The sequence below is a fragment of the Ursus maritimus genome, unplaced genomic scaffold, assembly GCF_017311325.1.
Source record: "Ursus maritimus isolate PB19 unplaced genomic scaffold, ASM1731132v1 scaffold_5, whole genome shotgun sequence".
Classification (NCBI taxonomy): Eukaryota; Metazoa; Chordata; class Mammalia; order Carnivora; family Ursidae; genus Ursus; species Ursus maritimus.
Genome location: NW_024426663.1, coordinates 24,717,816 through 24,745,608, shown reverse-complemented (window position 1 = coordinate 24,745,608; position 27,793 = coordinate 24,717,816). Strand labels below are relative to the sequence as shown.

General features: G+C 38.3%; 1 protein-coding gene across 4 annotated transcripts in view; it reads left to right on the top strand.

Annotated features, from left to right (window-relative positions):
- VCAN (versican) overlaps positions 1-27,513 on the top strand; it is a 178,142-nt gene extending 150,629 nt beyond the window's left edge. For all 4 annotated transcript variants that reach the window (XM_040622121.1, XM_040622119.1, XM_040622117.1 and 1 more), the window contains 5 exons: positions 403-561; positions 1,832-1,914; positions 19,214-19,358; positions 26,058-26,240; positions 26,386-27,513. In XM_040622121.1, the coding sequence (XP_040478055.1) occupies positions 403-561; positions 1,832-1,914; positions 19,214-19,358; positions 26,058-26,240; positions 26,386-26,513 (698 nt within the window). In that variant the 3' untranslated portion in view covers positions 26,514-27,513. The remainder of the gene's footprint in view (positions 1-402; positions 562-1,831; positions 1,915-19,213; positions 19,359-26,057; positions 26,241-26,385) is intronic.
- Positions 27,514-27,793: the final 280 nt, after the last annotated feature.

Below are 27,793 nucleotides of genomic sequence, written 5' to 3'. Positions count from 1 at the left end.
GCCGGAATTCTTATCTTATCACTTGAATGATTCTCTTCAGAAAAGTTGGTTGGTAAGGACTTAGCCGCAGTTGCTTCACAAGTGAGTCAGTAGACATTGCAGCCTAAGAAGTTTTGTCTGGCCTCTCTGCCAGTTTTCTTTCCTGCTGACACTGGCTCTAATCAAGGAAACTGCACTTAGATATTGCCTCTTCGGTCCCGAGATGTGTAGCCACCCACTTGGCAGCAGCCAGCGGGCTATCGTTATCATACTGTCTTTGTCATCGTGACCAGATTTATTAATATATAACTTCAGGGACATTGCATTGATATTGGCTTAAGTCTTCTTACTGACACTCAGATCTGTGAGGCCAGATTGAATGACGTAGGTGAGATGACTAAGCCCCTGCCCTGTTTCTTGCAGACACAGAGACGTGTGACTATGGCTGGCACAAATTCCAAGGGCAGTGCTACAAATACTTCGCCCATCGGCGCACGTGGGACGCAGCTGAACGGGAATGCCGTCTGCAGGGCGCGCATCTCACAAGCATCCTGTCTCATGAAGAACAGATGTTTGTGAACCGTATGTACCAAATAGACACAGGATTCCCGAAGCCCCGCTCAGTGTCCCCATCTTAGTTTTCTCTGTATCTAACTGAACAGATGTAGCTTTCTCTTTGCAGTTCAACTTATTAAATCCCTCGTCTGAACTACTTAAAATCATCCCTCCTACATGAGTCCCCTACTTTGAGAAACACTCAGCTCTAACAGAGGAAGGCAGTTCCTGGTCTGCCAGCAGTGATAGGTGCAACGGCGTGCTATAGGTTGAGTCCTGTGACATTGCTACGTGATCATTTTCTGACTTATGAAAATGGCCACTTCTTATGGTTCCAGCTCATTCTTCTCATGGCTGCCTTCTTAGTTCTGTTTTGAAGATGTGCATATGTTGTCTAGGGTTAAAGAGAAAATTGCTTTCAGTTCTTTTTATCCCACTAATTAAAATTGAATTGTCAATAGCACCCTAATCCTACCGTCTGCACAAAATTGGTTCTCATCCAAGCTGCTAATGGTTTTAGGCCATAGAAAGTGGGTTTCATATGAAGAACATGAACAAATGGAGACTGAAAGCTAGTGAAACTTACTACCAGAGCTGTTGAATAACTCCTTAAACTATAGCAAAGAGGAGGGCAGCTAGCTTTCATGTAGCAAACATGTAGAAGTTTTTTGATATGAAGCATTGTTTGAGACTATTAAATATGTTCTCCTAATGCCTGCTATCTTGTAGAAGTTGGATTGTTAGTTTGCAATCTGTATGAAGGTTCAGTTAGCGTTTTTTGCATGGTATTCTTGCCAGTGACTCCTCTCATGATGAAAGTAATTATTTTTGAAGACAATTTTGTAGAACTCTGTCTGGTCTAGGTGTTCACTGTTTAAAATGCTTTGAGAAGAAACATGTGGCTTCCAAAGTGAGGCTGGCATGGGAATGATCTGTCACATTTTATTGGGTCACTGAATTTTTGCCAATAGCATAGCTTGATAAAAAAAAATGGAAAGTTTTTATCATGAGTAAGGATGGAAAAATATTTAATTATAGTAAACTGCTAGGGAAATTATTTTCTTATGTCTGATATTTTAATGTTTCTCAATGTTTGTGAATTAGCTTTTTAGTTTAAAGCACATTGGCCAGAGGAAGAAAAGATAGTTAGACTATGAGAGATTTTTATGAGCAACTAAACAAAAATCCAGCCAGAAAAGAGGATGCATGATTCACTCTGAAAATAATTTTCTTTGATACATTTCATCCATATATGGGAAAGGTAGTAAAAATATCTGCGTTGTTTCCCTTCTCTTAGGTGTGGGCCATGATTATCAGTGGATAGGCCTCAATGACAAGATGTTTGAACATGACTTCCGTTGGACCGATGGCAGCACACTGGTAAGTTCCTCATGAAAAATGATACTAATTCTGCGAACTTGGTAGCCTGTGCTGATTGCATGTTACAGAGGGTGTATTTGATTGGAGACCAGTTAAGTGGCTTGCTCAGGGTCACTTGGTAAGACAGATGAGTGTTAGAATAGAGTCCATGCTGACTGCTCCAGTCACTGGGGCTCTCTTTGAAAGACGAGTGTGTCAGAGCCCATTGAACTGGAAAACCACATCAGCAGTGGAATTGCCTCAGGTTTGTCTTTCAGATGGTTGTCTGTGCTTTTTGTGGCTTCAAAAAAGGGAAAGAATAAATGTAAGAGAAAAGGCCTTAAAAAAAAAAAAAAAACTACCTTTCTCTCTTATATAATTGCACTGGAAATCTCTGTGGCATGGCTCATTTTTGTCCAAACCCAGATGCTCATTTTTTTCATCTTAAAAAAGATGGCTGAATTATGATCTTGTGGATTTTCTTCCATTCCAACTCTGCTAATTATATAGTTTTTAGCTTTTTCTGCTTCTTAAAGAAAAGAGTGAAATGGTAATACTGGCCCCAAACTTGAGTTGGCTGAAATAAGATTCTTAGGACAGCTGAACCTGTTTTGAGTCACTACTCTTGAATACATATGAGTGTAATTTTTTAGAAATAGTTCAAGTGTGGTTAGCTATATACTAGTGGTTCTAGGCACTGGCTGTTCTTTAGAATCACCTGGGGAACATAATTTAACAACTGGTGCCTAGGCATCAACTCAAATTCATTAAAGCAAAACCCCTGGCTGCCAGCTCTATCTTCCACGTGTTCTCCAGGTGATTCTAAAATGCAGACAACTTGGGATCCACCAGGCTGGACAATAAGTGTAAATTCAATTCTAAATTAGATGAATAACAGGAAAAGTTGAAAATAATGTTTAAGCTCTTTTTGTGAATTTATTTAGGAGCCTAAATTTCATTCATTACTCGCCATTCATCTGGATTTAATGAGTTTGGCAAAATTTAAAGTTCATCCTTAGAACGGATGCCAAAGGAATCTCCGCTTTTGGAAGTTCTACTCTGCTCAAGAAAGCTTTTCTGTGTTCTTATGGACATACTGCTCAGTTCGTCTTTGTGTCAGTTGCTATACTGGGCACCTTGCATTTGTTTATTCCCCACAATAACCTTTAAGAGAGGGAGGAAGCCTTTTACAGGTAAAGGGAAAGTCGGTTAGGTTGCGATTTTTACCCAGAGTCACAAGGCTATTAAGTGGCGAAGCCAGTCTTCAGCACCATGCGTTCTTCTGGCTGGCACCTCCTTGACTTGAAAGGATATGCCTTATTACATTTTGCCTTGAACAGCCCTAAAATAAAGTCTGGCTTGCCCTCTCTCTGTCATCGCTCCTTCTGTTTAATCAGCACTCTTCTGTCATTCAGGTCCATAAGTAGGTCCTTTGGCAAGAATGCAGAAAAAACAGGGAAGGAATATTGTCCATAAAATACATTCCTAGTCAGATAGATGAACCACATCCTCTGGATTAGTATTCATTGCTTTCTAATTGTCCTGACTGGATGGTGTATCTGCAGCTGCTGCATCTGTATATTTTTATTTTGCTAAAATGAGTAATAATCTTGAGGGAGATAATTTTGGTCAGTTAAATTAATAGTGGCTGGTAGGGCATGAGTTCTTCCATATGAATTTTAACTGAAGACGAACTATTTTGATTTTATTAATTTAATTTATATGTGGACATAAAAACCAAAGGGTTTTTTTCCTGTATGTTAAAGATAGTTTAAACTGTTTTTATAATTTTGTTGATGTGTTTTATATAGTATAGGCATTTATCGAGTTTTCTTTTGTTGAAGGGATACTTCGTTCCTGTGGGATAAATTGGGTCTGAAGACCCTCTCTTAATCCTCCTCCCACACACTTTCCCTTCTACATAGCCCACTGAAAAGTGCAGGTCCTGTGAGGTCCCAGGTGTCTTACAGAAGCTTTCTCGGTTGGGGTTCTGGTTGGTACTTACTTGTGCCTTGCAGAACTTGACCCCAGCTTATCTCAAAGTATCCCTGTATGTTCTTGCCCTGAGCCTGGAGTAGCTGCATTTGGCCAGGTATGGTGTATGTAAAGTCTGTCATTTGCTACACACAGACCTGATTAGGCCAAGTCCCCAACTTCCAATCAGTCATCCATTATATAGAATTGATTTGTTTCCATTCATAGCATTTTTGTGTGTTTCTACATGTTTATTCTGGTCATTAGCAGTTCAGCTTTTCAAAGAAGTGGTTCTTCTCGCTTGGTTTTGCTTTTTTACGGGCCTGGGACAAGGCCCTGTACTACCTAGGAGCTTGGTTAATGACACTGAGTATCGGCTTGTAGCTGGCAGCTGTGAGGTCTGTAAAACATCTTAGGAAACTTTTCTTTCCTGCCAGGTGCCATTTAGGGGAGCTTCACGCATCAGATGTCATTATTCCACTTTGCCAAAGCAAGCCAACTCAACTTTTTTTTTTTTTTTTTTCTGGTCTGTGTCCGTTAATTTTTAATGGACCGTGAAAAATACTGTAAAAAAACAAAACAAAACAACAAACTTCATTGCCATTTCCGTGGTCTAGACTGGTCCTCAACTTCATAAATAAGGGAGCATTGCACTTTGCAAAAAACAAATCTTGATCTTCCCAGGAAATTTTCAGAGGAGGATAACATCCCTCATGTAGATAACTGTACAATGTAAACAAGAACCTCACCCTAAATTAGTTTACATTTTTACATAAAACCTAAAGATTACGAGGAGAGCATCAGGTGAGGGCCTCGGTTTGAAGAAGACAGCAGATGAATTACGTAAACAAGTGAAGTGTATCAAAGAAACAACACAAGCACATGCAGAAAGCCCTCTGACAGACCCTTGCTTTCTTCTTAATTCCCTCTTTGTGTAAAATAAAAGTGTGCTAAGGAGTGTCCCTAACTTTGAACATTTTGGAACAGAAAAGACCATCTGCCCAGCAGCCTCTCTCCCACCCATCTGACTGATCTCCGGCCCACCCTGCTTTTGAAACCACCCTCGCCTCTGTCCCTTCCTTTCGGGGACAGCCTAGGTGTCTCTTAAACTCGTTTGTAGTTCTTTCTGCAGCCACCATCCCCTTAACGGGTTCCATATGTCTGCAGGCTTTGAATAAAGAGGTCTTCTTTGTTTCGCTGTTTACTCCAAGTGTCTTGCCTTTGAAAATATCCCTGATAGTAAACTCTACGTCTCGGGGAAAGCAGTATCTGCTTACACTTGGAAATGGTGTTGCCTTGACGGTGTGCAATTTTCAGGACTTTGTTTATGTCTTAAAGTGATTTCTCCCCTCTCCCCTTTGCCCCCATTTTTTGTTTGAAAGATTTATTAGAGCTTATTCTTCTTGGGAGGTAGAGCAGTATTAAAACCAAAAGAACCTTTGCTATTTACCATATATTATCTTTCGTTATTCAGTCTTACAATTCAGTAAAAACAAACAAGTTTATATTAGGTTTTTCAGTCTCAATAATTTCTTTTCTTGAAATAATTAAATTGTGCTTCCAATAAGCTTGCAGTATAATTATATCGTATTTACGTGATTATGCTTTATAGCTAGACTAAGTCAATTTATATGCTTAAACTAAATTAATAGCGTGATTTGGCCGAGTTATCTAAATTGCCCTTGTTCGTCAGATTCTGATTGACCCCTGTAATATGGCATGGATAACATGCCAAATTCTTGCTTTTGTTGTATCTTCGAAATCTTTTTTTATTATTATATGGGGTGTTTACCCAGTAAGTATCACTAAAGTGTACTCACGCAGAGATTGGGTCTAGCCTTACCCTTGTGATTTCCATTAAGGTTATTTTTTCCTAACACATTTCAGTTTTTATTTTGTCACTTGGTTTTCGAATAACTAGTCACATTTCAATTTGTCCCTTGGTTTTCTACTAATGAGTTATTCTTTAACTTGACTATTGATCTCTTAACATTCAAATGCCCAAGTGCTTTATTAGAAAGTCTGACAAATAACTTTAATAATGAATTACTTTACTCATCACCCAAGTAATGTCTTCAAAGACACTGAGTTAAACCATCCAAGTTAAATACACATTAAAGCTGGCAAACTTAAACAAACATTTCTTATCTAGCTTCTATACTTTTAGCTGACTTTTAAGTTCTTTCTTTAACCTAATTGTTAAATGAATGACTAGTCTGAAGTGTTTCCCCCAGATCTGTTTTCCAGTGCCTATGACCTGCCTCTCCCCCTGCTATGAACTCTTGTTACTCTCTTTTTGAAATTCTGCAATACCTTCCTCTTGCCTTCGGTATAAAATTCTAGTTATTAGCGTGCCATACCAAGCCCAGCAATTCCACCTCCCTTCCTAAGCTATATCATCTGAAAATACTCACAGTTCCTGGAATAAGCCATGACTTCTAATTCCAGAAGATCTTTGCATAGTCTTACCCTAGTGCTTAGAATGTTCTCATCGCTTATCCTAATTTTATTTAATTAACGTTCAATGCCTTGTTTAGCCAAGAGTTTCCTTCTTCCAGGAAGCCTTCCCATTTGGGTGTGACTAAGATCTTCTCCACTGTGTTCCAGAAGCCCCTTGTGTTCTTTTCCCATCTTACCACTGACCCTTGTGGGGCTGATTTCCTGACACTGAGCTTTCTGAGGCAGGAATTAACTTTCATCTCTGTTTCTTCAGCACCTGGCAGAATTGTTGACAAAAAATAGATACTTAATAAATGTTTTTTTAAAATGACAATTAATATTTATACATTGCTCGACCAACTTACTCCGTTACCTTTTGAATCATGAAATGACCAGTTAAGTCTTTTGGCAGAATCTCTTTGTGACAATTCTTGTTCATCTAAGTTAAATATTTTATTTAATGTTGTATCCGTTACCTTTTGAATCATGAAATGACCAGTTAAGTCTTTTGGCAAAATCTCTTTGTGACAATTCTTGTTCATCTAAGTTAAATATTTTATTTAATGTTGTACCAGTATGAAAAACTTAAAACGTAATAGGTGAGATTTCAAAAATGGTGAAAAGAAAAAAAAAAGTTCCCCGCAAACCAATATATATAGCTGAGCATAATGCATCTTACAAAAGTTATTAACCCAAAGGAAAACAGATGTGCCTACTGGAAATGATGACAGTCTTGTCCGTGGTTGTCCCAAGAATACATTTACAATAAGCTCTGGGAAGAAAAAAATGGAAAGCAAACCTTTCAGCCTCTGCCACCCCTGCAGGATTGAGTTATATCAGGACAGATTTTTCCATGAAGCTTTAGGAAACCAACAATTACTCAAAACTTAGAAGGAGGATTTTTTTTTTTTCAAGATAGGCACATATTCTGTCATTATACTTTCTGAAGAAAAATGACTTTAAAAAAACCAACCTTATTATCCAAATCCAAAATGTAATAAAATAAGCAAAGAAAATCTTACTCCTGGATGTTATCAAATCACTTTATTTGTTATAGATTGGTTGACCAAGGATGCATTGGTTGCCTAAGGCTGGACAGAGCTTCATTTATTCACCTTCTATCTGAGTCTATTCTTTCAAGCACAGAAGGAGCCAGACATCAGGCAACACTATGGAATCATTTATCCTGCCCTAGCAAAATCATTTCCACAACTTTCTTTTCAACTACAGGCTATGGTGTGTCCATGGATAGCACAATTAGGGACTGGAAACTGTTAGGGGCCTTCGTGACACTACTTTTTATAACAGATCTCCCCAGCCAGTGGTTTAAAATCAGCCTGTGGACCTCAGAGATGAAAACTGTTACAGTCTTGCCCCCTCCTCTCTCTGACCCTCAGGAATGAATTCTCACAAGGGGAGAATTTGGTCCTTTCTCTCTTCTCCTTGGTGAGTTTCTGCAGCACCATCAAAGCTTACCCCTCGCCACTGGGGATTGGATGCTTCAGCGGATCAGAAGCAGTCACTTCAAAGGAAAACGTCACCTTAGATAGTGTTGGGCAGAGGTTGAGGATTGAACGGAGCTGACAATCCAGTTCCATTTTAAAAATGTTGGGGAACTTTTGGAGAGTTTGTTTGGAAAAAAAATCCCTGACTTTACTCTTATGTATTTTTTTAAAAACGTTTTCTACATCGCTGCCACATTTTCCTTCTGCCATCTCCATTCTGTGGGCACTCCACCGTGCCCAGAGAGGTTGCTGGCTTGTCAGCTTCCCAGGCAGTAGTCATGGCCTCCTTCACTGTGTGGCTTACCACTGGAGGAGGCGGAAAGACTCCCTCTCCTCTGCACTTGTCTGACTCTAACCAGCAAGTTCTCCAACAAGCTACTAATTCACAGAACCATCCATATCTTACTTTCGAGCTCTAACCAACTCATCTTACCCCTTGATAGTTAAAGAGATCACAAAAAGATAATTGGTAGCCTTTTGCACTTAAAAAAATCCTACTTGAAAAAATACTTCTAGACGATAAGTGCATTTTGCCTTTTTTTTTCATTTGATAAGCATGGTGTTCAGCACTGGCAACTGGCACACCTGGAATTCGGGACACCAGGTTACCCCCCTGGTTAGAGTTGATGCATGAGGAGGGCCAGATTTGTGGACTGACTTCAAATACAGAGGCCCCTTTACCTTTTTACATAAATAAACATGTCAGTCTGTCACACAAAGTATTGTGAGAAAACCCAGCTTTGAAAAAAGGTAGAAACCATAAAGAAATAGCCCTTAACTCAGGAAGAGACACTTAAAAGGCCAGAGAAAAGGAGTAACAATTCGCAGGCTATAAACCATTATTTTTTCCTGTAGTAATGTATCATTATTTCCCTTTTATAAACACAAAGGCTCCTGTCCTCCTCCCTCTCCCAGATGTCTTGGACATTGAAAAGAGAATCAAGAGTATGAACTAATTCCCCGTGTTTTCCAAGCTTGTTTGTAGGTTTCTGCTCATTTGAAAGGATTGCCCATGAGTTGGCAGAAGACAACGAAAAACAAAACCCCAAAAACCAAAAACTTAAGTTTTACTTTTTCTACCTGAAAATGTTAGACTTTCGAAAAAGTATTTGCAGATGGATGTGTGTCAGCTGTGGTGTGGTTTGAGCTCCAAGTCAAATGCCACTTCTCTGTGAACAAGTCACACTGCATATCAACATTAATTTAATTATGTTAAACCTCACAGCCTTCATTATATTAACCTAAAAGCCAAGGAAAACATATGCTGTTTCCTCATCCTTTAACACATTACTCATGAGTGGAAGAATTCTCAGTTTCTGTTCTGCAAAAGACCACTGAGCTCTTAATAAAAATTTTTACTTGTGTTGCAGTGCAGCTTGATTGGAAACCAAGAACTGGTTCTTGTGACTCTTCGTGTGAAATATAACAAGCCATAGAGTGGTTCTGGAACATAAAACCCTCATCTCCACCTTGCTTTTCCTTGAGTGCAGAGAGCTAGCGATATGTCACATAGCTGGAAGAACCCTTACCCATCCCTGGAAAATCATTTCATCATTGACAAGATTATCCTTAAAAAAATTATCAATGCGGTAGTTCCTTCTCACAGATGCTTTTCCAGGAGTGCTCTACGAAACTCTAAAATCACATAGAGATATTTAAATGTAATTGCTAATTGCTTTAACACAATTCATGGAAAAGGCAAACGAAAATGTGGAATGGGTTTTGGCAGTTTCCCACTGCATGCAGATCCTTAGCACTTCCTGACTGAAGACCTGTGCAAACAAGCTTGGGGTGAAGGAGCCCACCGTCACCATTTAAGTGGGGGTTAAATGCAAAGGGCTCCGTGGGGCTCTGTCTGCCTCCCTCCCCCTTCCCCCACTCCAAGGGCTCTCATGGTGGGAGGAACTCACATCCTTTGGAAAATGCTGTTGATAATTACAGCTTTGTAGGGCAGTGAGCTCACGCTATTACAGGAGATTAGCGCTGTACTCAGAGCTGCCACATTGTCTCTCCCGCACGGAGATTTGCCAGCTAGGAAAATAATGGGCATATTGCCACTTTAACAACTACCAGGAGACCCCAAGTTAGTTTCTCTTCCCTTTAGCATATTCATGTTTCTAGGATCCAACTCCAGCCTGCCAGCCCAGGGCAATGACACCAAAACAAATGTCTCTTTCTCCGTTAAAACAAAGCAGCTCTTTTCCTTTTGGTGTTTGACTGAAAGACAACAGCAAAACTATAACCTCCCTTAAAACATAAATAAAACAGGACCCAGACCAGAGTTAACCTTAAGCAAGTACAAGGATCAGAAGAGGCGTATCTCTACTCAAAGGCTGGTCATTTGCCCCTAGGAGTTAAATACGACAAAGTGAAATATACACCCAAAGACTGGAAACAAACGCCTATTGTGTACCTCGGCCATCTGGGGGGCACAAAGGCATTTTAAAGGTACCAAATGTTTTGATTTCTGTAATAAGTAGTCCTCCTAACTTCCTTGCAGATAACCATTTGACCTCTGTTCTGAGAGGCTGGGGGTAACCGGGAGTGATTATTATGAGTTCTTTATTTCGTGAAAAGGTGGTTTCTTATCAGCATATGTTTCAAATGGGGAAGCGGTCCTCTTGGGAAAGCGTTTTCTATTTGTGGAGGTTGCTTTTATACTTGGTGGTTATCTGTTTTCCCTTGGCATCGCCCGCGTTTCGGTGTTACTTGGAGCTGTGAGAGTACAGCCGTGGCACCCTCAGTCCCAGGAGATGACAGGACTTTGCACACAGAGAAATCCACTCTTAAATCCAGGTGCCACTTTTTATGCCTAGTCTGGATTTGTTTTTACCTAAAAACAAATGACATATGAATCACACTGCAGATGTTAATTTGAGTGCATAGTTAGCTGTTTTTTATGATCTGCCCTTTCGTAAGGATTTGGGGTGGCTATTATACATTTGCTTTGTTTCTGAAAAAGTCTCACCTGTAAACATAAATAATCTGATAATTTTAAAAGGCAAAATGGAGAAAAACTATTGTAGATAAACTTTCCAATCAGTTAGAAAATTCAGATTATAGCCGCCATGACCTGTGACAAAAGAGAATGCAGTCACAGTGGTAAATTCTGTTTAGCCGAGGCCCATCTTCTAGCAAAGTATTCTCTTCCTGCTTTCCCCTCACAAAACTGAGGGGACATATCACAGATAATCCTCTAATCTTGCCACATGAAGTAAATAATCATGATTCGGGGGGGTTATTGTAAAGTATCTGTTAAGTAACTTAGTTGGTAATTCATAATATAAAAATGGGTAGAGATCACCACCTAGTGGCCATATTGTATTTTGTGTTTAAAACGTCACATACCCAGAACTCCCCTTAGGGCTAGTTAAGAATAGTATTTCCCGTGAATTAAGTTCCTGTAGTTTTGAGTTTAAAAATTCTAGTATGGTTTGCATGATATTGTGAACCTGGAAGTTAAATGTGAAATTAAATGATTTTTCAAATGCAGTGTGAAGCTAACACACGGAATCACATGCTTAGTAAAGTCCTAACAACTGGGGCAAATATTAGATCCAGTCTTCCCCGTATCTTCACTTTACACACAATAATAGAACACAGTGGAAAGTTTTCCTTGGCCAGTTTCATTGGTATGTGAACCTAGAGGACTTTTTTGGTTTTCTTATGAAACGTTTTACAGTGAATTAAATTAGCAGTGTTTGGGGGGAGGGAGAGTCGGTGGAAAGCAGCGACTAGACCGTTCATGGAAAAAGATTCTGAATTATAGCTGGAAGACTTAGTAAGTTTTCCCAACAATTAAAATAATATATTATGTCACAGGACAGCTTCACTGGACAAATGTCAAGAATGGTTTTTATCAATGGAATGTGTGTTAGTTATTAAGTGCACTTGGCAAAATCCATAATAGTTCTAAAACATAGAGGCTCTAGTTGGCCGTTTTAGATAATCTAAATTATAGTGAATTTTAAAGAATAAAAAGTGACTCAATCTAAACTGGAAAATTATAGCTAAATATGTGGCTAGGTGGATGATACATAAATAAATAGATGATAGATAGATGATAGATAGATAGATAGATAGATAGATAGATAGATAGAGTAGGCCCCTGGCAGCTGCAGATTCAAGAATTGTAGTTTCAGTTATACATGAGAAACCCTATAGATCCACAATATGAAATAAGTTGTCTTCTTTCTCAGGCGCACATTCGAACTGTACGCAGTGGTTGACTAGTGTGTAAGAATTGTTCAGTTAGCATTCAAGTCTGTCTAATGGGCAGCTTGGTTTTAGCATCTCAAGAGGTCTACGGCTATTTATTCCTCTAACTAACCACTTTGGATCTTCTGTGTTGTATTTATGGCGAGAACCTATCTGTCACACAGGTTTGTGGAAATAGGGTCATTTCTAAACATTGTAGATAATTCTTCCCTAGTGCCAGGAAGTACTGTATTTGTAGGGCTGTGTGCGTCCGTCTGTGTTTCTACGTGTGCGAGCGACAGTGGTAGGTCCCACATTTGTGTCTCACAGAAAGGTGAACATCAGTCTGATCTAGTGTCTGTGAACATTGTGTTTTCTTTTCAGTAGAGAGGAAAGAGAAATCAAGAGAGTCTAAAGAGTATCTAACTTTTTAGGAGAACTAGTTAGTGCCGGTGATGATTCTTTGTAGTTATTTGACCAAGTTAAGAAATCATAAAAACTCAATGAAAATAACTTGAAATGGGTCAAATATTATGGAGAAGAGTTAATTATCAATGAAGTTTTGATAGGACCAGTTGCTTTGAAAACTTCTTTGTTTTAAGATGCTGATAAAAGCGATTTAAAAACAAGACTTTAATGTTTGGGGGATTCTTTTACCACTAGAGGTTGAAACATGACCTTGTGCCTTTGAAGTGTTGATTTTTGAATTGACATTCTCTTGGAAAGACTTTTTTTTTTTAACTTGATGCGGAAAAACACACTATTTGGAATGTTGCATGGAGGGATAAGACTAAGTCATTCTGTTTTTCAAGAACCTTCCTTGCTCTAGTCTTCCCTTTTCACCACCTAGCTGTTTGCATTTTTCCTCGTAAATGAATTTGCTTATATATGTATCAAGTGAAGGACCAGCTGGGTTGTGACTGTCACAGCAGTAACTGATTAACATTGGATATCTTGTTTCTTTTCTTTAACTGAGAGCCATGCTAAAAGCTGAACCCAAGAAACTCCTTTTTTAAAGCAAAGCACCTGGTTTATTTCTAAATCTTGTATATTTCTGAAATAATGGGGTTTTTTTTAACCTCAGAAAAAGGGCGGTTCTCCATCTCCGCATAAGGAAAAGGTCAATTAGTCGCATTACATTTTTATCATCAATTTGTTTTGTTCATGCTTGTGATACCAGTTATCTGCTGAGATTTTAGGGCCATTGATCATGGCTGTATGGTGTGTATTTTAAAGATAAAAAGATTGTTTGGTATCTCTGACTGATAGTTGGGACTCCTAGACACTATATAACCAGAGATTCACCTTGAAAGGATGTCAGCCCTTTAGTAGATTGCTAATAACTTTCAAAGACAGAGACCCCACCTCTACCCCCAAACACCCACACACACACACTTTACCCTCCTCAGTATATTTGTGGAATCAAGTTGGAGACTTGCAAAGAGCTGGGAGGAGAGAATATCTCTTCAGCCATGCTGCTTGAGAAAAACGAGTCAGGTCCCTCGTAGGTCTGTGGAATTGAGGTCACTCTCTCAGAGTGAAGAATTTGGCAGGCAGGGAAGTCCTGCGTGCTCCAGAAGAACTGCAGGTTAATTCTTCACTTTTATGTTAATGTGAGACAGAAACAAATTTTTGACAACAAAATATAGATTATTTGAAACAGAGTAAGCTAAGCATATATAAAGTTTGATAGATTTTGATGAATAACTTCAGTCTGTTCTAAGTTTTTCCTCTCAGTGTTAGGACTGGTTCAAAATGAGTTCTCTGGTTTGTGGAGACAGTTTTCATGTGAGAGAACCATGCTTAGCTGTTGGATTTTGGCCAGGATTTTTTGAATCATTTTATGCTTTTGGCAGTTGACTGGTTTGAACCCATTTGGGGGAAAAAGAAAGAGAAAACAATAACTGAAAGTTATTAAATCCAATTTAATTGAAATAGTTGTCTTTTTGGCACTTTTGTTTTCTACAGAGAATAGTCATTTAACTGGAACTCTAAGAGTAACTATGTCATATAATGTACAACATTAAGCAACTTCATACTGATATAAAATAGTTATCTCTTAAAGTGCAAGTTTGATATAGAACATGTAGAAAATTTGCTATCTTGAGCTGGCTTCCTTTACATCAACTACTCGAGTTTTGTCGTCATTTTCTTTGCCATCAGAGGAGAATGAAAATGCGAAGTAATTTAGTTTGATCTAATTCTGTTTTCTGGGGGAGGCAATGACAGTTTGGGGTTTGGGTTGGGGCAGAGGCGTCTCTGAGACACAGACGAATGTGCAAAGGTCTGATCAGCATTGGTGTTTGTCGATGGTGTTAAAATGAATTCTCCGCAAACCGCGCTGGCTTTTTGGAATAATTCTTCGTTTGCCCACGTAGCCGTGGCATCCCCACCCAGGATGTTTGCTTAGAATTCCAAACGAAGAGAAAAATATCAAGATGGGAGCGGGGGCATTTTTCTCTGTTCATTCCAAGAATCTACATTTCTGCATGTAGAAGACACTGCCTATATGAGAGAGGCTCTATTACATTCTTATAACTCAGAGCTGATTTCCTGAAGAGAGATCTCTTTCTAACGTTTACCTTTAGTGAAAAAAAAGTACAGTATTAAACCTGAAGTCAACGATTTATTTTTTATACCCTTTCCCCCTGCAAGTGATATTTTTTTAAAAAGCTGTAAAGAATTCAGGGGGACACAAAGAAAGTTATTCAGAAAAGTGAAGTTTCCTTTGCTAAGTGAGTTAGGCAATAACATGGAACAAAATCAAAGCATCCTAGCCAAAATAAATCTGCACGATGGAGCTATCAGATATGAGGTAATAGTGTGACATGCCTGTGGGTATCAGACATTCTTGTGAAAACCACAGACCCAAAGTTTGGTCCTGCACCATTAAGTCACAGTTCTGCCCCAGCAGCAACACAGAACACAGGTTTTAAATCACTGTCGCAAGCCAAATGTAATTCCCACCAAAAACAATTAAATCTTTTACCAGAGGTCTGAGTCTGGGCAGCGTAAGCCCTGAGAATCACTTCAGTGGCCTGGAATCTGAATCACATTTCAGTGTGAAAATGAGACGGTCATTGTTCAGATCAGGAGGAAATGTCAGCTGCAAAATCCGTGGCAGTCAAGTAACTGGCAACTTGAAGTGATATTTGTTGAGGTTAAATTAGAAAAGGGTTAGCTAAGAATTTTATAAGTTCTTTCTGATCACTGCATAGATCATTTTACATTGTTCATTTTTACCAATTTGAAAAATAATCCGTGTTCACTCTAGGGAAGTGGAAAATATAGAAGAATATATAGACCAAAATATTACCTCTGTCTCAGAGAACTCAGATATAAGCTTTGTCACATTTTACTGCATTTCCTTTTGGTCTATCACAGACGTGCAAATGGGTGTGCACGCACACACACACACAGCTGTATCTGAGAGTATGTGTAAAATTCGGATCATTGTGTGTTTTTAGTATTTTGCTTTTTAATTTTAACTTAACATGTCTTTTAACATTTTCCATCTCCTTATATATTTTTCACAGACAAGATATTTAGTGCTTATATGATATACCACTTGTCTGACCATACCCGTGCCATAATTTATTGAATATATATACACTCTGTAGATTTTTACCCAATTACTGCTAGTATAAATAATATTTTAGATAAACTACTGTCTCATCTCTGATTACTTTTTAGGATAGAATTTTAGAAGTAGAATTAGGGGGTCTAAGGGTTGGAACTTTTTGAGGCTCTTGATACATATTACCAACCATTTTCCAGAATGGTTACTGCCTGTCTCTCCCACCATTTGGTAGCAGCAGGCAACATCTTCGATTAGAAGTAGATATGGATAAGGAAGAATGCAACACACGCTGTTGTTCATTATTCCTAAATATCAAATTATTTATTAAACAGTACCAGTGTGTGCCAGGTGTAATTCCTAGCCCTGAGGATACAGTAGTAAACAAAAGCACCCCAAATTCATGTCTTCAATGAGCTTACATTCTACTAAGAAGAAGAAACTACAACACATAAATTATATGGGACGTTAGAAGTTAATAGTTGTTGCGAAGACAAAGCAAGGGAGAGACATGAGCAGTGTGGGGAGGGGCAGGGAAGCAGGGAGCATTGCACAGTCTGCACGTCCTGTTGAAATGTTGGAACATTTTCCACCTTTGACTTTTACTCATTTCCGTAAGAGGTTAGTTAGAAAGTAAGCTAGAAATCATTGAGTTCCAAAATCCATAAATATTTGAGGAATTCTGCAACCTTTGGCCATTAAAAAGTATTAAATACAGATCTTTGTTAGTTTCAAGGAATTCCTATTCCTTTGCTTATTCATTTCATTTCATTTAACAATTTTTATTTTGATCCTGTTTTAACTTGTCTGTTAACGACCATTTAGTTATATACATCAGCAACAGGCTGAATGTGACTTCTATCTCTGCTTTTTTGTTCCATTTCCTTGTTTATGATCTACTTAAAAAGACTAGCAAAAAGACAAAAAAAGGCTTCATGGGTGAAGGGGGAGAGATGATAAGGGAAGGGAAGTTAGCAAAGAGAAGGAAATAGAGAAATAATTAGAAACCCATTTCTAGAGCAAATGTCAGTTCCTGGTTGCAGGGAGACCTGCCGCTCAGAGACACTTCTGTGAGTATGGTCCTGTGAGCATCCTTTCCAAGGCCGTCTGGACCGTAACTCAGTGGTACCATTTAGGCTACTAGAATTGGATTTCAGTCCATATAATTTCTGGATTTCCACCAGAAAAATAACACCCTTCATTCTGTGTTTTGGTAAAAGCAGACAAACCAAAAACAGCCCACAAAAAACAAACGGAAACAAAAAAACCACAGCCTTTATTAAGCTTCCCTTGGTTCTTTGCAATTTTATTACTTTCCAAAGACTCTTTTTTACATAGCGGGGATCTCTTATCTCCTATCTTAATTTTGGCATGATTGAGGAGGCTTTTAAAGCAAAGCTATGCAAATAGATTGAAGGAAAAGTAGAAAGTCTCTTAATCTGGAGGCTTTCAAACTTTAGATCTTCTCACAAATTATTTTATCAAAGATCAAGGTTTTTACCCTACTTAAAAGTTTTGAAAGCTCTTTTTTTTTCTGAGAAGAAAGAAAAAATACAGATATTCTCTAAGCTATTTTATTATGTGTTTTTAAAAGACGTAAAAGGTAGCCATGGTGCTTTTTGTTTGTTTGGTTGGTTGGTTTTGGTTTTTTGGCATGCCCCGAATTGGAAACAGTTGCTTTACTCTTACATACAGTTTTTTCTTCCCCAACTTTATCTTTCCCAAATAAAATCTCTTAATTCACTTCAAGCCACAGCCTTATTTTAAATATAATTCAAGGAAAGACTTATAAATCTGTAGGCCCAGAAAAGATAGTCCTATTAGCCATCATTACATCAACCTGAATCTGTCCTTCTACTGAGTGAAGGCAGTTTGTGTTCACCTGTGTTGTCAGCATTAATGTAAGATGTGCAACATGACGGTAGGCAAAGCATATTGGCAAAGTGATTCTCAAGTTGAGCCTGAAAGACACTGAACAAACGTATCCCATGTCACATTCTAGTTACAAGGAGACCCAAGACTAGGCGGTCACTCTCTGATTTATAGTCCAAAGTTTATTATTTTTGAATAGGCAGGGCCTGTGTTTTTCATATAATTATAGGCTATGGGGGCAGCATTTTAAGGTAATAATAAATTAATGTAAACCCAAGAATCTTGGGTGCCTAACATCTCAGAGGTTCAGGTTACTCTCAATCCTGCTGGATGCTTTTAAGAGATAATGCATACCAAGAACCTAGAAGAGGCTTCATCCATTCTAGGTGCTAAACAAATGACAGGTGTTACTTTGACAGAAGGTAAAAGATATTTCTGGTTATATATCATTGCTCAGACTGGGGAATCAAAAGATACCATCTAGGGATGCCTGGGTGGCTTAGTTGGTTAAGCGTCTGCCTTCGGCTCAGGTCATGATCCCAGAGTTCTGGGATCGAGTCCTGCATCAGGCTCCTTCTTAGCGGGGAGCCTGCTGCTCCCCCTGCTTGTGCTTGCTCTCTCTCTCTCTGACAAATAAATAAATAAAATCTTTTAAAAAAGATAGCATCTAAAGACACAAAGACACAGATATAAAGATAACCAATAGAAAAACATCAAATCAGTAAAATTCAATACATCTGAACGTAAATTGCACAAAGAAAAGCAAATATATATTTTATAGTATATGTATTTTTTAAAGATTTATTTATTCGAGAGAGAGAGCTCATGCACACACACCCATGTGTGAGTTGGGGGAAGGGCAGAGGGAGAGACTCTCAAGCATCCACCCACTGAGCTTGGAGCCCATGAGATCATGACCTGAACCAAAACCAAGAGTTAGATGCTTAACCGACTGAGCCACCCAGCGCCCCATAGTAAGAAATATTTTTAAAAGCTTATCTTTTATGTCAATATACTTAAATGTGATAAATGTTCCTATTAAGAGAAAACAACTTCTAGTTTAGATCATAAAGCAAAACTTAACTGTGTGGTGCACACAGGAATCACATCTGAAACAGAATTACTCAGGAAGGTTGAATATGAAATGATAGGTGTATGTATATTGGATAACTGAAAAATAAATATAGCAAACATCTCAGTTCTTTTAACCAAATAAATGAACTTAGATAAAAACAATCACATTAAATAAGGCAAGAAAAGGTACTTTAAAGTGATAAGATGTAAAAGAAAGAATAAAAATCCTATTGTATTATAATCACAACTACATTAAATTATACCTGCAGGTAAGGCCTGGGAGAAAACATGACAGAGTGACGAGATTATGGATTTTTTTCTCTACTTCCACTTCCACTAATATTGTTATGTTTAATAATAATAACATGATTAAATTTCTGAAGTTGAGCATTGATTATATATTTTGAAATCTGGGATGACTAGAACAAAATTTCTCAGACATAACTCACTGCCAAAGGGAAAAAAATACATGTTTGTTGAAGAGAGACTTTGAGATATATATTTTTTCCACTCAGAGTGTAAAAGTCTTTTTCTTTACCATGAAAATCATTTTAATTAGATAGTTCAAAAGAAGTTGTTGAGTCTTTCTAATTCCATTGTCACGTTATGGCCCCATCACTCTTATCATTTACTACTTTTTAACCATCAAGTAGTTAGTTCTGTTCTTCCTCCATTTTCACAGCAATATGAGAACTGGAGGCCCAACCAGCCAGACAGCTTCTTTTCTGCTGGAGAAGATTGTGTTGTAATCATTTGGCATGAGAATGGCCAATGGAATGATGTTCCCTGCAATTATCATCTCACCTATACCTGCAAGAAAGGAACAGGTAATGATTAATTAATAATGTACTTAATCTGCATTTCAGTTATCAAGTGCGTTCAGGAAGAATAAACTTCATTCCTTCAAGACACGAACTGAATGTCACGTGTGACGTCTCTTGCTGCCTCTGGAATATTTCACTCTTCCAATACATTTGAAACGTTTGTTTTCAGTAATGTCTTTACCTTAAATTTCAGATGCTAAGTTAACAATGTAGCATTTATATTAAAAAAAAAAAAAGGCAGCTACCTGGCAGTATCTTTAAGAAAAACAAAGTGCTGTCGAAGAGCCTATCCACCTGTTTATTCTGATGTGAACATTAAGAAAAACGAGTTATCAACATTTAAAAATTGGGATACTTATAAAATAATCTGGATTTTTTACTTTTGTAGAAAAATAAGTACTGGTACCATTTGGTCCGTGTTCAAATTTATGAGTGCTTTGAAGTGCTGGAGCTGAAAACCAACACTCTCCTTCAGTGGGGACTACAGTCTCCAGCTCTTGGCTCCTTCCCTCATTGTACTTAAGTGCCTGGCCTTTGTAGGCATTTGAATTTTTTCATCATTCCCTTAGAAGCTCCTTGTGTGTAAACAATAGCACAAAACAAAATTGCTGTATCTCTGGCTGAAAACCTTCAACATGTGATAAAATAATAGCATTTGAAATGTAAGCTCTGTAATGAGAATTGCTTAGTTGACATTAAACAGATAAAATTACGAATCCTGATTTTAAAAAGTGTTTATTATTGACCAGTGTGTTTGAACTTCTAAGGCACACTGTCTAGACTTCTTTCTTTAAAAAATAGGAATTCTATAAAATTTTTTTAACCTGCTTACAATTGATAATGGTGTTAGAACATGAAAATTTAGCCTCTAAATTTACCCAGACTGTTTCATTGAGTTAGAGTACAAATGCAAAATATGAAATCCATTTGATTTGTCTTTGGATAAAAAATAATCAACTAAAAATACACACTCTGTAGATATTTTAGGAAAGACTTCCACTCTAACAGTAAGAAATTCTGTCAGAAGAAAGAAAACACTGAGATGCACAGAGCTCAGATGAAACTCAACTGTTGGCCTATCTCTCTGTTATTCTCTTACTAAAGCAGAATTGACTCTGAATACCCTTTCTGTATATGAGCAGCTTCCCTGGCTACGTGCATTACTCCCGTATTTCTGCCACGGGACTCATGAAAATAGCAAATCAAGTGTTTTCTGTTTTCCTTGTTTCTAGTGTAAGAAGTATTTAATGAGCTGTTTGTCAATCTGAATGTCATGTTTGTCTTCTTAGGTCTCCAAATGTTCCCTGGAGTCACACTTTTCTCTTTGTGATCCGAGCATTCTTCTAGTTCCCCTGTTATTTTTTCCTAAAGCAGGGTTTCTCAACAGCAGCACTGTTCATCTTTTGGTCCAGACAGTGCTTAGTTGTGCGGGCTATCCTGTGCGTTAAAGAGGTTTAGCAGGACTTCTGCCCTCAGTGCACTGAAGGCCAATAACGTTCTCCTCCACTCCACGTCTTCCTCCTTTCCTTTGTACTGTCAGTGTCTCTAGACTTCACCACCTATCCCTGGGGAGGGAGGGAGAGGAAGAGAATTGCTCCAGGTTGACCACCACAGCCCTATAGCTACAAAGGTTTCACAAAAACAGCACCATGGTTTGCATTTCCCGAGGGGGAAGGAGATTTATAAAACATTGGCCCCACCTCATTAAAGGGAAAACAAAACAAAACAAAACAAAACAAAACAAAACAAAACAAAATGATTCTTGTATTTTATCATCCTACTGTTGGACTTTTAGTCATAGAGACTTAGTTCTTTGTTAAGCAATACGCTGGAGAATTTTATAAATGTAGACTTTCATAAAAGACTCGTTTCTCCTTTCAGATTATCTTAGACACCTTTACACATACAGACCTAAGTAATTCTACTTTCAGTTAATACTTGTAAAGAGAATTATATTTTCCAGTTTTACGGAGAGATAATTCATAAATCACTGTGTAGGTTTAAGGCATACCAGGTGATGGCTTGATTTACATATATTGTGAAATGATTACCACAGTTTGGCTAATATCCATCTTCTCACATAGTAAAATAAAAAGAAAAGAAAGAAGAAAAGAATAAAGGGGAAAAAAATGTTCTTGTGATGAGAACTCTTAGGATTTACTCTCCTCAACTTTCCTGTATGTCAAGCAGCAGCGTTAGCCACAGTCCTCAGCTTACATTACACCCTCAGTACTTACGTATCTTACAACTGGAAGTTTGTACCTTTGACCGCTTTCCTCCAATTCCCCCACCTCCTACCCCCAACCCTGGTAACCACATGTCTGATCTCCTGTTCTATGAGTCTGTTTGGTTTCTTTATATATTTCTCTCCTCTTCCTGTTTTTTTGTTTGTTTTAGTTTCCACGTATTTAGATTTAGGTTTTAGATTTGCTTGAGATTCCACATGTAAGGGGGATCGTACAGTATCTGTCTTTCTCTGTTGGACATACTTCACTTGGATTATGCCCTCAGGGTCCCTTCGTGGTGTCCTAGATAGTAGGATTTCCTCATTCGTCACGGCCGAATAGTACTCTGTTGTACATGTATGTATGTATTCCACAGCTTCTTTATGTACTCATCTCCTGGAGGACACTCAGGTGTTTCCAGGTCTTGGCTATTGTGGGTAATGCTGCAGTGAACATGGGGGTGCAGGTATCTTTCAGCGCTAGTGTTTTTGTTACCTTTGGATATGTTCCCAGAAGCAGAATTACTGGATATATAGCAGTTCTATTTTACTTTTTTGAGGTTCCCCCAAACCTCCTCCTTACTTTCCCAGTATCTGTATCAATTTACAATCTCACAAGAGTTCCCTTTTCTCCGCATCCTCACCGGCGTCTGTTATCTCTTGTCTTTTTGATGCTAGCCATTCAAATAAGCTTGAGGTGAAATGTCATCATGGTTTTAACTTGCATTCCCTCAGGACTAGTGATGTTGAGCATCTTTTCACCTACCTTTTGGCCTTTCATATATCTTTGGAGAAATGTCTCTTCAGGTCCTTTGCCCAGTTTTTAATTGGGTTGTTTGGAGTTGTCGTCAGCCCTCCTGGTCAGAGGGACTGGAAGACACTCTCCACAGCAGGTGGGGCTGTGACTCAGCACCTTTCCTAGATGTGGGCAAACCAGGCTCTGGGGCTGGCAAATCTCCTCATTTGGGGATCTGAATAAGGCAGATCTGTGCCCCGCCAAGGTCCCTGGTCAGAGCGTGCCTTTGCCTGTGCTCTGCAGGTAAGGCAAGCTGCTGCCTGGGGTTACTCGTTCGTTAGGCGCTGCAGGTATGAGTTGGGTCCGCCAAGGTTCAAGTGCTGGTTGTTGGAGGCCCTCCCGCTTCGCAGTCACAGTCACATTCCCAGTGGCTGGACCCCAGGGTTCCCGCTGTAAGTCCTGTGGTGCAAGAGCAGAGTAGATTGCCCACAAAGCATCCCACAATGCTGGGGAGGCTGGTTGTCTTCCGGGGGTTGTTTTTGCAACTTCGGGAACCTGCGGCTCAGGAAAGACCTCTGCACAGGGTGCCGCACAGTCCTGGGGGAGGAGCAAAGTGATCAACCTTTAACCCCTTCTCTTATCCTGCTAGTGTCATCTGTCTTGGTCTGTGTGGTGCAGGGGGTGCTTCAACCTCACCTCCCTATACGAGCATTCTCTCGGGGGTGTCTCGTTCTTGAATAGCTGCTAGTTGTCCTTGGCAACGTCACTCTCAAAGCATGTTTTTTAAGAGCGTAGTGCGTGCTGCCCGCTCATGTTTGGAGCACCTGCAGGCCCCTTACAGTCCCATCTGTTTACTTACCAGTTCCAACCGTAGATGACGACTTCATTCCCTCACTTTTCACTTTAGTATCATCACACATGCTTGTATTTGTAAACAGCAAATTGTTTTGTTTTGCACATTTTTGAGCTTCAAGTAGAATCATTCTGTATGTATTTTGTGACTTGCTTTTTTTGTTCAGCATCGTTCGTGAGATGTATCCATGTTGATACATTCAGCTGTATTTCTTCACTTTGCTGCTTATAGTGTGTTATGTATCCCTAACTCCATAATAGTTTGTTTACCAATTCTCCTGTCAGTAAACATTTGGGTTATTTTGGGTGTTTTTGCTCTTATAAACCCTGTTTCAGTCAACAGGCTTGAACCTGTTCCTAGCTGGCCTTTGGGAGCTCCCGTGGGGTATTTTTCCAGGAGTGACATTGCTGAGTCATAGGATATATGTACCATCAAATTTACTAAAAAATGCCGTATTGTTTTCCAAAGTAGTTGTACCAATTTGCACTCCCACCAGCAGTGTGTGAGAGGTCCTGTTACTCTACGTCTTCTCTAACGATTGGTATTATTGAATTTTAAAATTTTTGCCAATCTAATGGGTATGAAATGTTATCTCTTGTGATTTCATTTGCATTTTCTTGGATACTTTTCCCTGAATAGCATTTCATACGCTCACATGTCATTCCCTTATAGCTCTTCTGTACAGCTTCTGTTCATATCTATTCCTTATTTTTAAAAATTGATTGCTTTTCTTTTATATGATTTATTAGCATCCTTTTAATATCCTGGTTAGTAATCCTTTGACAATTATATATGTTGCATATATCTTCTCCCAGTTTGTACATTGTTTTTACTTTTATACTGTGGTATTTATTGATGAACAGAATTCTCCATTTTGTTGCATTTTCCTTTATGGTTCAAACCTTTTTGTTTTTTTACCTACCCTAAAGTCAGAAAGATATTCCATATTGTTTTCTAAATGTTTTATAGTTTTTGCCTTCTTTATTTTTATATTTAAACCATCTAGAATTGATTTCCCATGTATTCTCTGAGGTAGGGAACCAAGTACATTTTCATCCATAATAATACCCAGTTGTCCAAGTGAAAAAACTACCTTTCCCCCACTTTTTCGCCATGTGGCTTCTGTCAAGTATCGAGCATGTATGCATGGATCTATTTCTGGTCTATTTGCCTGTCCTTCCCAGTACTGCACTCATTGAATTATTTTAGCTTTATTATAAGTCTTCATATATCATTTTGGAAGAAATCTATACATTGATAATGACAACTTTTAATTTGTTGGCATAGCACAGAATCAAGTATAAATGATTTATCTAATTGATAGTTTTTAACCTTCTATATCTCTTTGGTTTCATTCTCTCTGATACTTGCTAATATATCTGGACCAGTATAGGCTACAGATATTCCAGATTGGAGTTATCGTTGATCCATATACATAGTGTAGTTGAAAATGACATATTTTTCTAGAAATTGCGGTTTATCTTATAGGAATTTGTGAAGATCAAATATTCACATGCACAAATAGTTCTAATTTCTTAGTTATAGGTAGTATGACTTCATAATCTATTTTTAGGTTATGTCTGAGTGACAATGTCTTACGTGAGTAAAAAGATATGCTCGTATTGTGTTTCTTTAAAGATAACTTTGTCACGAGGTCAAAATGTTCCAAGCTGTTTTGTCAGGCAGAAGCAAATTAGAGGAACAAAATATTTAAGTGAAACCACATTTGCCATTGCAAAAGAATATGGTTGTAAACAGCCTTCTGACTATGTAAATAAATTTAATGTTTGTAAACTTTTGATATTAGGATGTTGACATCCAAACATCTTGGTACCAAGATTTCTGGTAATCATTGTCCCGTTGATTTGCATAATTTCATGAGAGCATATGACATGGGCTTTGTGATTCAGAATTCTCAAAGTAAACTATGGAAAGGATGTGCCATTTAGGGAAATCATATTGAAGTTAAGTTATATTTTTATTAGAGACATATAGCAAAACACAGTCAATAAAAGTTAATTATTGAAGTATATAATTTAAAACAACCACACTAATGTTGAATGAAACTGTAAGTTAATACAAATTCAGTTGAATCAATTTTCCCAGGTTTTTGAATTTCAAAACTGCAAGTTTTCTTTTACTGCTATTTCTTTATTATTATTTCTACATTGCTAGGTTTGTTGATATTCAGAATTTCTCATTGTAACTTTAAAATGATGGTTATATATTCCAGGCTTTACCTTTATTTACCCTTCTGAAGAGTTGAAATTTATATTTATAAGTTAATTACGAAGCTGAGGCATGAATACTATGTCTTGAGTTTCCCCCTGTTTCCAGGCAGAAGACAGACAGGGAAAATAAACATAAAGGGAACCAGAGATATTTTCTTTATACTTAGGAATCTATGTTTTGTCCACATTTATTTTATCCATATTTTAGAACTACAATGTTGTTATGGATTGTAAGTTTTTTCAGGGAGGTGACTGTGATAGTTAATTGTCACATATCCATTATTGTCCCAGTTGAAGGTGGGTAATAAATACAAACTTCAGGATGCTGATGGAGACAATACCGACAAGCCACATGTTGGCATGCGACAGGTGCTTTTTAATTTGGAATTTTTCAAAAAGTGACCCTTCCAGATGGATAGTTGAATATATGATCATTTAGCTCAATGATTTTTAATAAAACACGACTGCAGGTGATATAATCTAAGATTTAAACTAGGCCCAGAGCCTCAGGATTTAGTATTTCTCTTGAAAAATTTCAATTCTTTAGTTCTAAATGATTTCCTTTGATGAGGGTGCTTGGTTGGGTAGCAGAAAAAAAAGATTCATACTAATAGAAATATCTACCTTATTGGCTGTAACCCACTTTACTTTTCTTTAGTTGCTTGCGGCCAGCCCCCTGTTGTAGAAAATGCCAAGACCTTTGGAAAGATGAAACCTCGTTATGAAATCAACTCCCTGATTAGATATCACTGCAAAGATGGTTTCATTCAACGCCACCTTCCAACTATCCGTTGCCTAGGAAATGGAAGATGGGCTATGCCTAAAATTACCTGCATGAACCGTAAGTGGTCCTTTAGAAAGAATGGACAACCGTGCTATAACAACTACTAGACACCCTCATTTTACGGCTATGGTATTGGTAGTTTAGGGTATGGAGCAAGTAATATTGTTGTGTTTTCTTTCTTTCTTTCTTTCCTTCCATGTAGCGTCTGCATACCAAAGGACTTACTCTAAGAAATACTTTAAAAATTCCTCATCAGCAAAGGACAATTCAATAAATACATCAAAACATGATCACCGTTGGAGCCGGAGGTGGCAGGAGTCCAGGCGCTGATCCCTAAAATGGCGAACATGTGTTTTCATCATTTCAGCCAAAGTCCTAACTTCCTGTGCCTTTCCTATCACCTCGAGAAGTATTATCAGTTGGTTTGGATTTTTGGACCACCGTCCAGTCATTTGGGGTTGCTGTGCTCCCAAAACGTTTTAAATGAAAGTATTGGCATTCAAAAAGAAAGCTAACAAAATGAAAGAAAATGAGGGCAGAAAGTAACCGTTTCCAGCCTATCTAATTTCTTTAGTTTTCTATTTGCCTCCAGTGCAGACCATTTTATAATGTATACCAGCCTACTGTACTATTTAAAAAGCTCCATTTCAGCACCAATGGCAATGTAAATAAGATGATTTAATGTTGATTTTAATCCTGTATATAAAATAAAAAGTCACACAGAGTTTGGGCATATTTAATGATGATTATGGAGCCTCAGAGGTCTTTAATCATTGGTTCGGCTGCTTTTTGTAGTTTGTTTAGGCTGGAAATGGTTTCACTTGCCCTTTGTCAGCAAGACTGAGGACGGCTTTTCCTGGACAACTAACAAACACAAGGTCTTGTAGGTCACGGCGCCATGTCAGCCATAAGTGCCGTTTGCTTCCATGTGATGCTGAGCCTGGCTGACAGGATCCCCACAGAACTAGGGACTGCACCGTGGAACTCTCCTTTGCTGCATTCCTTTTTCTTCACTTACAAGAAAGGCCTGAATGGAGGACTTTTCTAGGACCAGGAGCATTTTTTAGGGGTCAAAGTGCTAATTATTAACTCAACCAGGTCTCCTTTTTAATGGCTTTCATAACACTAACTTGCAAGGTTACAGATCAACACATTTCAAATGGATATAGACCTAAGGGTTCTGGAGGGTGGGGGATGGTTAAAACAACAACACACATTCAAAGAAAGAAATTTTGTATATATAACCATTTTAATCTTTTATAAAGTTTTGAATGTTCATGTATGAATGCTGCAGCTGTGAAGCATACATAAATAAATGAAGTAAGCCATACTGATTTAATTTATTGGATGTTATTTTCCCCCAAACCTGAAAATTGACCTACTATGCTAGTTATTTTTCAGTGTTAGCCTTTATGCTTCCCCCACACCATTTGGGACCATATAATCTAGGTATTTTGTCCCTGATGAAATAATGTGATGGATAGAACGCATTCAGTGTTTATTATGAGAACAGTGGAAAATGTATAGCTTTCAGCAAATGGTGTTTGCCCATTCTAAGCAAGGAGCTGCAGACGGAGCGTGGGTATTTCTTCCTGTTAGGTGGCGTGTAC